We start from the raw sequence: 15,742 nt of genomic DNA, 5'->3' as shown, positions 1-15,742 counted from the left end.
TGATGGCAGTTGGTGATTAATTTTCTCTCTAATAGTAATAATTTTATTATAGAAGAAGCTCATGAAGTCATTGCTACTTAAGTTTATGGGGATATGTGGCTCGATAGAGTTGTGACTCTCTGTCAGCCTGGCTACAGTGCTGAAGAGGAACCTAGGGTTATTCTTATTTTCTTCTATTAGTGCTATAAGTTTTAAGATTATCTTGCCAAATTGAGCGAAATTCTGATAATATGGAAGAGCGCCATTTCCTTTCAGATTTCCTAGCTATTTGCTTTAACTGGCGGGTTTGGTGGTTATACCAAGGTGCTAGTCTCCTATGTTTTAATAATTTCCTTTTTATAGGAGCGATAGAGTCTATTGTTGATCGTAGTGAGCCTGTAGCACTATCGACAAGATTATCAATTTCAGAGGGACTAAAGTCGTTATAGGACTCTGTTAAATTCAGACATGGCATTGAATTAAACACTGAAGGAATCTCCTCCTTAAATTTAGCTACAGCACTGTCAGATAGACATCTGCTGTACGAAGTTTTGCCTAATGGCTTATAATCTAATAGTATGAATTCAAAACTTATTAAATAATGGTCAGATGAGGCTTCTGGTTGCGACATGTAGAGAGAGGACGCACACACGAAGGCTCCCAGATTGCTTTTTGTTACTTTCCTTTTTAAATAATGACTCTGAGCATTTCGATATAACCAACACTGCTCGACTTAGTCTAGTCAACTCCGCATAAGATGAGCAAACCTAAAAACTCTAAATCAGCCAAGAAAGTGGAAACTCCGGCTACACGTGCTGCTACGAGTGCGGCGGGCAAGCTAGCATCATTTGCAGCTAACAACTCTCCGACATCAACGAAGGCTTCTGCAGCTCCCGAGGCCCCCCGCGGTTGTGGCTATGGACCAACTGTCTGCACAATTCGCCAAACAGAGAACCTCATTAAAGGAGGATGTGTCTTCCCTGATCCAAGAGGCTATTAAACCGCTACACACTTCAATGGACTCATTACAATCAACGATGAACTTATTCCAGGGCCGTCTCACCTCCGTTGAGTCTGTGGCCGGTGACAACTTTGACAGATTAACGGTAGCGGAGTCTACCATTAAAACGCTCCAAAATCATAACCAGTCACTTCTTGATCGGATCGACGACCTCGAGAACCGGTCGCGGAGAGCTAACCTCCATATATTAAACATCCCTGAAGGCAGCGAAGATGGCAATGATCCCGTTAAGTTCATGTCAGAGGTATTGATGCAAGCGATGGGCCCCGATGTTTTCTCTGCGCCGCCGGAGTTAGAGAGAGCCCACCTCCAGACCTCCAGATCCGGTCGGAGATCATCTCCCCGCACGTTCCTGGTCTGTTTCTCCAGATTTCAACAGAACGAAGCTGCGTTGCGCTGGGCCAGGAAACACGAGCTCAACCACCAAGGTACCACTATAAGAGTCTACCAAGATCTCAGCGCAACGCTCGCTAAAAACAGAGCGGCGTTCAACGGCGTTAAACAAGCCCTGTGCCAGAGGAACGTCAGATTCCACCTGCTATACCCGGCCCGGCTGTGCGTGATGTGCGAGGAAGATGTGCTCACCTTCGACTCACCTGATGAAGCCCAGAAATTTCTCGACCAGAAGTTCGGTAAGGAGTAAGACTATATATGTCGCGGTTTGCTCTGTGCAGCCTGGAGGTGGTTAATCACCTGAGTTTGAAGACATGTCAGATCACCTCTTCAACCTATTACGTCAGCCATTGGTCTTAGGACTCAAGGTATAAACACTCACTGTCGTTATTGCTGGACTAATTGGTATTATGCTGTGTACAAGTACATATCTGGAACTCTTCTACTATACAGACCGCTTATGTTGCCTTTCAATATTTATGTTATATGCTGTTGTTATGTACACGTTTTCATATATGCTTGATTGTTCTACAGTTATTGTATTGCTCAACCATCTTACTTTTTATTTTTATTTTTTATTTTGACATATCATAATCACTGGGAGCCTTCTTGGGCAGAAGTGTCAAGAGGAATGTATAGCCAGAAGTTTTTGGAAATAGTGGTTAGCCTGCAGCTAACAAGTATAGGCTTAGTTCTAGTTTTGTCTATGTTCTGGATATGGGATAGGGTTAGGGAAAAGGACACCACTAAATTTTTGCAACAAATGTTCACCTTTGTTCACTTAAGAAACGATCACAACTGTGTACTTTATCACAATCATTGCTCTAACTTATCTCTCCTTACTATTCTTTTCATTTTTACTCTTTATAGTTAAACATGATAGATGATACTGATGCAAAGAGGGCTGCTATACGATTCATTAGCTGGAATGTAAAAGGTTTAAATGGGCCTGTTAAAGAGCCAGAATATTCACCTAAAATACTTAAAATGTGATGTTGCATTTCTACAGGAAACCCACCTACTGGTTAAAGATCAAGTCAGACTAAAAAAAGGTTGGGTGGGGAATGTATTCCATTCCAATCTTAACTCTAAAACTTGTGGAACAGCCATATTGATTCATAAAAGAATCCAGTTTAGTGCGACCACTGTCACTTCAGACCCACAAGGACGATTTGTAATGGTTTCTGGGCTTCTCTACCATAAGCCTGTGGTCTTGATTAATATCTATGCCCCAAATTGGGATGATGATAAATTTATGGGGAAAATAATTTCATTAATTCCAGACTTGAACTCACAACAATTGATATTTGGTGGTGATTTAAACTGTGTAATAAACCCAGTATTAGACCGTTCCAATTCTAAATCTACAAACCTGTCTAAAAAGGCCAAGCTATTATCAGCCTTTATGGACCAGATAGGAAGTGTTGACCCCTGGCGTTTTTATTCCCACAAAGCAAGTCCTTTTCTTTTTTTCTCCTGTACATCACTCCTATAGTAGGATAGATTATTTTTTTATTTACCAAAATCTTCTCCCCTTGTCACAAACACTGAATACTCAACTATAGTTGAATCAGATCATGCCCCTGTAATTTTAGACCTTGCATTTCCTTCTCACAAATTAGAACGCCCCTCTTGGAAATTAGACAGAAATCTTTTGGCTGATGAGACTTTTTGTGAAATGATATCCCAAAAAATAGATGACTTTATAGAGTCCAACAAAAAAGATGACACTTCCCCCTCTCTTGTGTGGGAAACACTAAAAGCAGTAATCAGGGGTGAGATTATATCATATTCTGCTAAAACAAATAAGATGAAAAGGATAAAACAAGAGGAGCTCACTAAAGCAATAGCTATGGTGGATTCTCAGTACTCCATCTCTCCCTCCCCTGAATTATATAAAGAGAAGCTGGACCTCCAAACACAATATAATTTATCATCAACTGAAAAGATGGAATGTCTCCTATTAAAATCACGGGGGTATGTCTATGAGCACGGCGACAAACCTGGACGGCTATTAGCACACCAACTTAAGTGCCGCGCCGTGTCTCAACAGATTCCACAAATTCGTAAAGATGATGGTGAACTAACTATTGACCCAGAGGAAATTAACGAAACGTTCACCTCATTTTACTCAAATCTGTATACGTCAGAGATGACTAATGACAGCCCTGACATGGAGAATTTTTTTAATAACCTCCAAGCTCCTTCTATAAAAGCAAGACATAGGACTGAGACTGAACTCCCACTAAAATGTATAGAAATCACCAATGCGATTAAGGCAATGCAGAATGGCAAGGCGCCTGGCCCTGATGGGTACTCTATAGAGTTTTATAAAAAGTTCTCTAGTAAATTGTCTACAATTTTACTTTATGTTTAATGACTCTTTATCACGTGGATCCCTCCCACAGACACTGACTGAAGCATCAATTACCCTATTGCTTAAGCCAGGTAAAGATGCCACAGAATGCGGCTCATATCGGCCCATCTCCCTCTTAAACTGTGACGTGAAGATCTTGGCCAAGGCCCTTGCCTTACGCTTAGAAGCCACAATGCATGACGTGATCTCTGCTGACCAGACTGGTTTTATTTTAGGGCGTCATTCATTTACAAATATCCGCCGGCTATTAAATATTATTCACTCTCCTGCGCCCAATGTGGTCCCTGAGGTGGTTATCGCGCTTGATGCAGAGAAAGCCTTTGATAGGGTAGAATGGGGATATCTATTTACATGTTTAAAAAAATTTGGCTATGGTCCTAATTTCATCTAATGGATTAAAATCTTATATACCTCACCCAAAGCCTCAGTAATTACACATGGTAGGCGCTCTCAGTATTTTCAGCTGGCAAGAGGCACTCGTCAGGGCTGCCCTATCAGCCCACTGCTATTTGCCCTAGCCATAGAGCCCTTGTCCATTACACTCAAATCATTACCCTCGTTAAGTGGAATCCATGGGGGGGCATAGAGTATCTCTGTACGCAGATGATTTATTAATGTATGTATCGGACCCTGTTTCAAGCGCCCCCCATGTGATCCATGCCTTGAGGAGATTTGGTGCTTTTTCTGGGTACAAACTGAATTTTAGTAAAAGTGAATGTTACCCTGTTAATGACCTGGCTCTTCAAATACAAGACAATGCTCTACCGTTCAGAATGTCTAGGAATGGCTTTAAATATTTGGGCATTAACATTACAAGGGACATGCAGAAGCTTTACCAGGAAAACTTCTATCTGCTATTTGAGAAAGTCAAATCAGACCTGGACAAATGGAAGACACTTCACCTATCTTTAGCAGGAAAAGTGAATTGTATAAAAATGAATGTGCTCCCCAAATTCTGTTTCAGTGTATTCCACTTTATCTCCCTAAAACCTTCTTCGAATCTATTGATAAGGTCTTTATTTCATTTATATGGGGTGGGAAGAAACCTAGAATACGACTGGAACTGTTACAGAGGCCTAAAATGCAGGGTGGCTTAGCGCTTCCAAATCTTTGTCATTATTATTGGGCCTCAAATGTTCAAAAAATCATGCACTGGCTCCACACTCCTGATACAGACTGGTGCCATTTTGAAGCTGCATCTTGCACTTCAACCTCTCTTAGAGCCCTGGTCACCTCCACCTTTCCCATCTCTATCTCTCAATTCACCAACAATCCAGTAGTCATAAATACCCTCAAAATATGGTTTCAACTTAGACGTAGCTTCGGGTTTAATAATCTTCTCCATCTAAGTCCCATACACAATAACCATCTTTTTCTCCCAGCTAGATTAGACTCCGAATTTGCTCTCTGGCAAAGACAAGGCATTTACAAATTTAAAGATATGTATATAAACAGTATTTTCCCTAGCTTTGATGACTTGTCACATAAATTTGGCCTCCCTCGGTCTAGCCTGTTCCGATATTTCCAAGTCCGCCACTTCCTTCAGCATCATGATCCCAACTTTCCATATATACCATCACTTTCTGGTTTAGATGCTCTGTTAGAAACTACTTTCAGCTTTAAAGGACTTATTTCAAGAATCAACAACTGTATATCTTCTTTTAAAAACACAACTCTTGCAAAGATCAAGGCAGACTGGGTGGATGAGTTGGGAGAGGACTTGGAAGAAGACATTTGGGACAGCGCTCTAGTAAGAGTGAATGACAGCACTTCATGTGCCAAATTAAGTATAATACAATTTTAGATCTTGCATCGTGTCCACTACTCCAAAGCCAGACTTGCTAAAATATACCCTGACACAGATGCAAGCTGCGACAGGTGTCGGAACACTCCTGCCGACCTAACCCATATGTTTTGGTCATGCCCAGCCCTAGCATCCTATTGGTCTGCAATCTTTAAAACAGTGTCAGAAGCTCTTAATATTGACATACAACCCAATGCAGTAATGGCCATATTTGGTACTACTGACAGAAGATATTCTACAATAAGGAAAGGATATAAAAACATCATTGCTTTTACAACATTGCTTGCACGCAGAATAATTTTATTACATTGGAAATCTAAAAATCCACCTAATGTGTCTCTGTGGTTTAATGACCTAATGCAGTTCATACAGTTAGAGAAAATAAAATACACTCTCAGGGGGTCCAGGGACAAATTCTTTTCTGTCTGGGATCCAGTGCTGAAATATTTGGGTAAGCTTAAGACTGTGCCCACTTAGCAGCCTCCTAACACTTACAGTTGTGTTATTCATTCATGAGAATTATAGTGTGTAGTACACAACTTCAGCAGTGGTGAGCCTATGTTTACATGTGTTTTTTTTTCTTTTTAATTTATTATATTTGTTTTTAGTTATTACCTTTTTCAGTATTATTATCATTACTATTATTATTATTATTATTATCATTGTTCCTATTACTACTATCCTTTCTACTTTCTGGATGGGTGTCCTATGTGTTCTGGAGGGGGGGCAATAACTCATACAAAATAATGATGTGAGCATTGGTCCAAAGTTCTTTTGTGAATGTTGTATCTATGTACATATCCTGTACTATCAGTGTTCAATAAAAATACCACTTAAAAAAAAATAATAATAATGGTCAGATAGGAAAGGATTATGTGGGAAAACTATTAAATGTTCAATCTCAATGCCATATGATAAAACAAGGTCAAGAGTGTGATTAAAACAATGAGTTGGTTTATTTACACTCTGACAGAAGCCAGTTGAGTCTATTAATGATATAAATGCGTTACTAAGGCTGTCATTGTCAACATCCACATGAATATTAAAATCACCTACAATAATTACTTTATCTGATTTAAGGACTAAACTTGATAAAAACTCAGAGAATTCAGATATAAAATCAGAGTATGGTCCAGGAGCGCGGTAGACTATAACAAATAGAACTGGCTGCAGTGTTTTCCAGTTTGGGTGAGAAAGACTAAGAACAAGGCTTTCAAATGAATTATAATTTAGTTTAGGTTTAGGGTCCATTAAAACGCTCGAATCATATATGGCTGCTACTCTACCTCCTCGGCCAGTGCCTCGAGGAATGTGAGTATTAATATGACTGGGGGGGTGGATTCATTTAGGCTAACATACTCCTCGTGGGACAACCAGGTCTCAGTAAGACAAAGTAAATCAATATCATAATCTGATATTCATTCATTCACTAGAACAGCTTTAGAGGACAGAGACCTGATATTTAACAGCCCACATTTCATTCTCTTATTTTGTGCTACTGAGGAGTTGGTTTTAATTTTTATTAGATTTTTATGTTGAACTCCTCTTGTTTTTATTTCTTTAAATAATTTAGGTGGTCGGGGGACAGACACAGTCTCTATGGGGTTTTGGGTGGGTGACTGTTCTAAAGAAAGCACAGAGAAGTGTGTAAGACAGCAGCTCTGCTTCCTGGTCCTAACTCTGGACTGTCAGGTTTTAGAGATAAACTTCGCCATATTTCTAGATAAGAGAGCCGCTCCATCCAAAGTGGGATGGATGCCGTCTCTCCTAATCAGACCAGGTTTTCCCCAAAAAGGCTTCCAGTTATCAATGAAGCCCACATCGTTTGCTGGCCACCACCTCGACAGCCAGCGGTGGAATGACGACATGCGGCTATACATGTCATCACTGGTCACATTGGGGAGGGGGTCCAGAGAAAACTACGGTGTCCGACATTGTCTTAGCATAATTACACACCGACTCCACATTAATCTTAGTGACCTCCGATTGGCGTAAACGGGTGTCGTTACCGCCGACGTGGATAACAATCTTACTGTATTTACGTTTATCTTTAGCCAGCAGTTTTAAATTTGATTCAATGTCGCCCGCTCTGGCCCCAGGGATACATTTAACTATGGCCGCTGGCTTCACTAACTTCACGTTTCTGACTATGGAGCTGCCAATAACCAGAGTTGGTTCCTCAGCGGGTGTGTCGCTGAGTGGGGAAAAATGTATTAGAAACGTGAATGGGTTGGTGGTGACCTGTGGGCTTCGGTGTTTTAGTCTTCCTTCGCTCAGTCACCCAGCCTCCCTGTCTTCCCGGCTGCTCGGGAACTACCGGGGGATCTACAGAGCTAACAGAAGCTACCTTTGGTCGGACCGCACCGGCTACCGGGGGCTGACTAACTATAGCGGCTAAAGATATCTCAGTGGTGCGGTGCCGTTCCTCTAGCTCACTAAGCCTCGCCTCCAGCGCAGTAAATAAACTACATTTAATACATGTACCATTATCATTAAAGGAGGCAGAGGAATAACTGAACATCTGGCACACTGAGCAGGACAGAGGAGAGGGAGAAGCCATAGCTATCTGCTAATGCTAATGAAACTAGCGTATATGAAAAACTTTTGAAAATAGTGAAAAGTCGCTAAAAGAAGGAGTAACTCCGAGTGCTTAAGTAGAACTAGTCTACGTTTAAATGTTAAGCGGGAAAATAACCGCAGTAACGAGTAAAACTAATTTATATTTAGCGTTCACTGACAGAGCTACAGCACCAAACAGTGTACACAGAGCAGGAAGTAAACCGGAAATGAGTCAGTACGCTTACCGTAGCACGTCAGTAAAGACAACATGTCCTGAATACATAGACATTCCTCAAACGTCCTCAGTATCTTAATCTCCTGTAAATCCGTGTAGAGGAGGTGCATTACTCTGATTAGAGCGATTCTTGCCATGTCCTTATTCCTGATGTTAAATGTTTAGTAATTCTTTCAACATTTTCTGTGTTGGAATTAAAACTGTGTTGGATGTGATGCTTGAGATTTACATTGGCAAGAAAATGTATCTAAAATCAAGTTTATTTATTAGAGATTTTTTTTAAATATTGTGGTGAACCCGATTAGCCATTTTATCATTTTAATTTTTAACTTTGACACAGTTAGATAGGCTGTGTCACAATCAGGATGCTTCACCAACTCTTAGAAATAATCAAATCTTTTTAAATGTTTTTGTTTTCTGGATAGGTATTAGGTGGTGTTCCAGTTTAAATCTCCACTTTGCTTTGAGCACAGTACCAAAGGCTCTGTAGTAATTGGTAAGTAATATACACATTTTATTTGACATGTTTAAACTAAATTGTCAAGACTTTCAAAAATGTTTGGGTATTTTGTTGCTACAATTTTAGGTTTAAACTAATTCAGTCTAATATAGTCCTGTAATAATAATAATAATAATAATAATAATAATTATTTGGACCTCAGGAACCTGGACTCTCTCACACTCTTCAAATCAAGATTAAAAACTCACCTATTTGCCTACCCCACTAGTCTTTTCTTATCTGTTTCTTATTTCTTGCTATTTTTTTTGTTTTGTTTTTGTTTTTGAGTTGTACGGTGTCCTCGAGTGCCCAGAGAGGCGCCTCTAATAATTTAATGTATTATTATAGTCCTGTAATAATAGTATATAATAATATAATAGTCCAGTTCCCATGGCGCCGCCGCGAGTGGCAGCCCTTTCAGCAGCTCCTAGTGTTCAGTGATCTTTTTTGACTTTTTATTATTTTTATTGATGTTTGTTTTTGCTTTTTTATATTCACATTTCTGCCTTGTCACATCTTATCAACTTCTATCCAATAGATATGGATATTTATTTACTTGTTTATTCGAGAAAACAACTTCTCACGCTGAAGACAAAGTCCTGGGCCGGTGTGGTTCCCCATTTACCTAACGAGGTGAGGAGACCCTATCGTGGCTGCAGAGCCGGCGCAAAGCTAAAGGCCAAGCGAATGGCGAAGAAGTGGCGATATAAACCTTCTGCACCATCGGTGATCATGGGAAATGTTAACTCACTACAGAACAAGATCGACGAACTGGCTGCGCTGGTGAAAAAAGTTAAAATCTACAGGGAGGGCAGTTTGCCGTGCTTCACTGAAACGCGGCTAACGTCCCGGACGTTAACCTTGAGCTGGCCGGCTTCAGCACAGTCGGGTTGGACAGAGACACTAAGGCCTGTGTGAAGCAGAAAGGAGGCGGACTAGCTGTATACGTGAACACAAGGTGGTGTAACCCTGGACATGTGAACATCAAGATTTCCATCTGCAACAGGGACGTTGAGCTGCTTGCCGTAGGGTTGCAACCCTTCTACTTGCCCAGAGAGTTTGGACACGCCATTGTTGTTATTGTTTACATTCCACCACGTGCTGACGCGATAGTCGCGTGCAACGTCATCCACTCCGCTGTAGCAGGACTACAAACACAGCACCCAGAGGCTCTGGTGTTAATCTCTGGGGACTTTAATCACGTGACTCTGGACACAACACTACCTGCTTTCTTCCAGTATGTGGACTGTTACACCAGGAGAAATAAGACTATTGACCTACTGTATGCAAACGTTCATACAGCACCACCCCTCTGCCTGCACTGGGGAAAGCTGATCACAATCTGATTCTGCTTCAGCCTCGATATAAACCAAGAGTGAAGAGACAACCCACAACAATGCGCTCATTCAGGAAGTGGTCATTTGAAGCAGAACAGGCTCTAAGAGACTGTTTTGGTAGTACGGACTGGGATGTACTGCAGGGTTCGCACTGTGAGGACATCGAGGAGGCTGTTGACTGCACTACTGACTACATCAACTTCTGTATGGATGTTGTTAATCCTGTAAGAACTGTGCACTGCTATGCCAACAACAAGCCCTGGATTACAAGTCATGTCAAGGGCCTCCTTAACCAGAAGAAGAGGGCCTTTAAAGATGGAGATCAGCAGGAGCTTAGACGTGTACAGAGGGAACTCAGAGTCCAGCTCAGGGAAGCGAAGGAGCAGTACAGAGGGAAGCTGGAGCAGAAACTGCAGAACAACAGCATGAAGGAGGTGTGGGATGGGATGAAGATCATCACCGGCTGCAGCTCAAAGCGGGGGGCCCGTATGGAGGGAGATACAGAAAGAGCAAACCTGATGAACCAATTCTTCAGCAGGTTCGACCACCCCATCCCGTTAACACCTCAGGTCACCATACCCCCTTCTGCTGCTGTCTCTCTCTCGCTCCCCTCAGGAGCCACAGAGGAGCTGGTTGTCCCACCCACTATTACAGCAGCCCAGGTGTGTGGAGAGCTAATGAGGCTTCGTCCCAGCAAAGCAGCAGGTCCAGATGGAATATCCCCTCGACTTCTGAAGGCCTGTGCGTTGGAGCTGAGACTCCCCCTACAGCACATCTTCAACCTGAGCTTGGAACAGGGGAGGGTCCCTAGACAGTGGAAGACATTCTGCATCATCCCAATCCCAAAGAAACCACATCCTGGTGAGCTAAATGACTTCAGACCGGTCGCCCTGACATCACATGTGATGAAGACCATGGAACGGCTGCTGCTACACCACCTGAGGCCACAGGTCCGCCACGCCCTTGACCCACTGCAGTTTGCCTACCAGGAGAAGGTGGGAGTAGAGGATGCCATTGTGTACCTGATGCACAGATCCCTTTCTCACCTGGATAGGGGAAACGGTGCTGTGAAAATTACATTTCTGGACTTTTCCAGCGCTTTCAATACCATACAGCCTCGACTTCTGCAATACAAACTAGCAGACATGGGAGTAGACTCACATCTGGTGGCATGGATAATGGACTACCTGACAGACAGACCCCCAGTATGTGCGACTGACACACACAGTGTCAGACTGCAGGTCAGACTTCAAATATAACTCAGAGTCCTGTCACAGTTTGCAGGCGACACGGCTATTGTGGGCTGTATCAGGAATGACCAGGAGGAGGAGTACAGGAAACTCATTCAGGACTTTGTCACATGGTGTGACTCAAACCACCTGAGCCTCAACACCACCAAGACCAAGGAGATGGTGGTGGACCTCAGAAGGCCCAGGGCTCACCCGGAACCTGTGACCATCAACAGTGACCGTGTGGAGTTGGTACAGACATACAAATACCTGGGAGTACACCTGGATGATAGGCTGGACTGGACTGCCAACACAGACACCCTGTGCAGAAGAGGTCAGAGCCAATTATACTTCCTCAGAAGGCTGGTGTCCTTCAACATCTGCAAAAAACTGCTGCAGATATTCTATCAGACTGTTGTGGCGAGCGCCTTCTTCTATGCAGTAGTGTGCTGGGGAGGCAGCGTTAAGAAGAAGGACGCCTCCCGTCTGGACAAACTGGTGAGGAAGGCGGGCTCTGTGTTGGGCACAGAGCTGGACAGACTGACATCTGTGGCAGAGCAAAGGGCGCTGAACAGGCTCCTGTCAATCATGGACAATTCACTGCCCAGCACCATCTACAGGCAGAGGAGCAGCTTCAGCGACAGGCTGCTGTCACTGTCCTGTTCCACTGAAAGACTGAGGAGATCGTTCCTCCCCCACGCCATCAGGCTCTTCAACTCCACCCAGGGGAGGAAAACTCTAAACTTCAATATGTCTGCCCTTTAGTTAACTATACCGCCTGACGCAGTGCTCCCTGCATTATGTGACCACTGACTGACTGACACTACTTACGCACCTTAGGCCTTTCAAGCACTGGATTTGACCCTGCACCTTAGGACATTAGCCCCATGCTCGTTATTTAGCTATTTATTCTACTTTATTCTATCAGTTCTTCTAAATTGACCTCCTCTTATTATTATTATTATTATTATTATTATTATTATTATTATTATTATCAGTTTGTGGATACTGCTGGAAACTGTGAATTTCCCCTTGGGGATGGATAAACTATCTATCTAATCCAATCTAATCTAAATCCTACCTTCTGTTTAAAAATGGTGTTTATGATATTGAATCTAACCTAGCTGTTCTTAGTACCTAACATTAGTATGTCCTCTGATTTGTTTCTCTCTCTCTCTCTTTCTCTCCCTCCAGTGAATGTGGCAGTGTAAGTGGTGTTCAGTAGCCACTGCAAGTAGGTCCGAGCTACTTAACCATTACAAACTCAAACCTCCACATTTTGGACGTACTATCCGCTATCCGTGTACATATTTGAAATGCTCATGCTCATTCAAGACATAGAATGCTGTTAATCAAAGTAGAGTAGATTCCACACACGTTTGTCAGACTCAAAAAGAGCTGTATACTTTCAGCTGTCACTTATGTACGTGTAAACATTTAGCAAATGAAAGGGAGTTCTTTGTTCATATTAACACACATCTGAGGAGAAATTAAAACGTTTGTTGCATGTTTGTTGGCTGTAGTTTTCAAACTAGCATTTATGAAACCTTTAAGTCTCATAAGGTTTAGGGCAAGTGTTTTATTTCCTCTCATATGACTCTTTTTGTGAATGTGCACTCTGCAGGCAGAAGACAAAGGCCTGCACCAAGGAGCCATTGAGGAGACCACGCTGGGAATATGTGTTTTAAAACACAGAGATGCCACTGGATAGACCAGAGGACATCGGGATTGTCCTGGAGGGCCAGGTGGTACTGCATGATCTGGACAATGTTGCCTTAGCTGTTGCCATGCTGTTTGGCCTAATGTATGCCTTAAACCTCAACTACCCTCCTGAACTTAAGTACTCTTTCGAAGTGCTCCAGAAGGTTATGATGGAGCTGGACGGCAACACACTGTCAAAGAAAGCCCAGGCTCTCAAAAACAGACTCCACCAGTGTGCTGTTGGCAAGATGGATACAACAGAGTCTCCCTTTCTTCTTTTGGAATATGGACCATTGCTGCTTTTTCATTGGACTGGACTTTTGACACTTAAGCATTTCACTTGCGCTGCCTTAATGTATGTTCTTGTTTATAGCAAGTGTTGTGTATTGTTTTCAGCAGATTTTTTTCTCAGGGTCGTGTGTTGCAAAATGTGCGTTTTTCATTTAGGTGTCAGCATTTGTCAGATGTGTGTTGAATAGAGCTCCAACAGTTTCACAGGTTTTTGCACATTCTTAACTAGAATGTAGTGGGAAAGCAAGCCATTACTTTTAATTTTATTACACTTTATTTTCAAAACCCTTGCAGTTAAAGGAGAAAATAAATTTTTCAAGCACTGGATCTACATTTGCCAGGACAATAATGGTTCAGAAGGTGTTTTAAGGACCAGCAGTGTTGCCTCAGGTTGTAGCAGTCATGAATGTTTACTACACACACTAGGGTACCATGGGTTTCTTGTGAAAGAAAAGGGTGCTTTGCTCTAATGTGAGATTTGTTTGTGTATGTATACATATGTGTTAGTGTATATATTGCTCTGAACCTACTGTTCTATGACAATACAGTTTTAAACTAAATGTTTTTGTTTTGCCTGTTGTTTTGAATATGTTACAGGAGTAAATGCTGTAGGTAAGAGATTCAGTAGAAATCAGCGTACAGAAATAATTTTAGCATGTAGAATTCATACACAAAGTATGTAGGATCTTTATGAGACTAACTTGAGCAGGAAAAGTTGATTTAACAGAACATCACTGCATATACTTTACATAAATATCTCATGTTGCTTTAAAGGTAAAAATTTATTTCAGTAAACATAAAAGGGAAACTTTAAATTAACCCCAAAAAATTATGTTGGGTCTTGACAGAAAAATTGAATATAATTAACATTAATAAGAAACTTTGAATTAACATAATAAAATCATGTTGGTTTTACAAACAAGAATTCAGTATATTAAATAGAAATTAATCATTTTGACTAAACATAAATATAATATGTGCAACCGATGTCCATATTTTTTTAATGTTAATTCAACACTTTTTTTTCAGTGCACTGTCTTTGAATCTATTTTTGAGGTACTGATTTTCAGTATCAAGTGAGAAAACAATGTGTTGCAGCTGATGGCTGTGCTTATACTGTGTGACTATTTGCTCCAATTTGAGAGACGTGAAAAAACACATTGCAGGTCTCCTGGTTTTTATAGTTCAGTTGTGAATGGTTAAGAATTGTTGAGTATTTATGTATTTGATTTTATTATATCCAGAACAAAAACTTTTTATGAGCTAAGAAAACCAGTTCTGATTATTGACATTGAGGAATATCAACATGTTTTTCTATAAACCCTTCATTTAGCAAAAGAAGTCAAAGTTCTCAATTTTTTACATTTTTAACCTCTCAACCTCAAGTTGAGAGTTTGAGCAGACATCCGATGCCAGCTTATTTTACTTGACAGTTTTTAATACTGTGTGCAATTAACACATTTAGCTCTGTACATAGAAGAAAAAGCCTACAGCGATGCTAGTGGCTCTGTGCAATGACAATGTTAACATGCTGATGTTTAGTATAATGTTGTGCTGCAGGTATTTGGTAAAATTTTGACCACACTAGATGTTATGGGAAAAACTTGAAATCGTCAAATGAACAAGTTGAGTGCAACAGAGCATGAAGACCAACATGCTGCCCATCTAAAAAGGAAACGGAGGCAGGGCTCCAGACTAACTGTTTGCATTGGTTGCACTGGTGCGCCTAACTTTTTTTTTTAGGGGCACCAGCACAAAATGTAGGTGCACCCAAATTTTTCATTGAGTCGCCTTTAACGCCATAAGGTCACCTTTTTATCGCTCTCCATAACTTTCATATAATGTGAATGATTTTTAAACAATAAGGTGTAGGGAAATGTTTGTCTTTATTTGAAGCCCAATTATATATAAAAAGAAACATAAAGGGTTTAAAGTGCTTCACTGTGCTGAAATTGAACTTTCAAACTAAAACACTAAGCAAAATATAACATCTCCAAATAAAAGAGGACCTGATTACTACTACCTGCCACTGAAATGCAGCTGGGAGAGGGGCCACTTTCTCTACACACACTTGTCACGGCATATCGTGTGTTTTTTAGACATGTGTTTTTTTAAAGTTTCATACGAAACGTTGTTGACCCTCTTAGGAATGCACTATTTCCGGCCATATTCTGACCGCACTCCTGACAGTACACGCGGTGCATTGCGTTACGTCCTTTGTTGTACCTCAGTCAGGGAAATTGTTTCAGCCAGTCCTGTCTGAAGGAATATATTTTGGCCTTTTTAATTTGGGTCTCAGAGCCGGGACTATCCCAGA

The 15,742-nt window shown here is 41.3% G+C and overlaps 1 protein-coding gene across 4 annotated transcripts; it reads left to right on the top strand.

Moving 5' to 3' along the window:
- Positions 1–1,548: 1,548 nt before the first annotated feature.
- LOC127360648 (uncharacterized) lies at positions 1,549–13,985 on the top strand. Of its 4 annotated transcripts, none has more exons than XR_007883868.1 (4): positions 1,549–1,632; positions 8,794–8,864; positions 9,406–12,667; positions 13,058–13,985. XR_007883868.1 is itself a non-coding variant. In XM_051395098.1 (2 exons), exon 2 carries the CDS (start codon positions 10,264–10,266, stop codon positions 11,461–11,463), a length of 1,200 nt encoding a protein of 399 aa, XP_051251058.1. In that variant the 5' UTR covers positions 7,019–8,864; positions 9,406–10,263; the 3' UTR covers positions 11,464–13,985. The 4 variants fall into 4 exon arrangements, 1 of the variants encoding a protein (XP_051251058.1); XR_007883867.1 differs by lacking the exon at positions 1,549–1,632 and adding an exon at positions 7,019–7,985; XR_007883869.1 differs by lacking the exon at positions 1,549–1,632 and having other exon boundaries at positions 7,019–8,864; positions 12,628–12,667.
- Positions 13,986–15,742: the final 1,757 nt, after the last annotated feature.

Source organism: Dicentrarchus labrax, unplaced genomic scaffold (genome assembly GCF_905237075.1).
Source record: "Dicentrarchus labrax unplaced genomic scaffold, dlabrax2021, whole genome shotgun sequence".
Classification (NCBI taxonomy): Eukaryota; Metazoa; Chordata; class Actinopteri; family Moronidae; genus Dicentrarchus; species Dicentrarchus labrax.
The sequence above is the reverse complement of the archived record's forward strand: the minus strand, read 5'-3'. Positions and strand labels throughout refer to the sequence as shown.

Excerpts from the sequence above, each read along its gene's own strand:
- LOC127360648 (XM_051395098.1), top strand. The coding sequence starts at position 10,264 with ATGCGCTCATTCAGGAAGTGGTCATTTGAAGCAGAACAGGCTCTAAGA.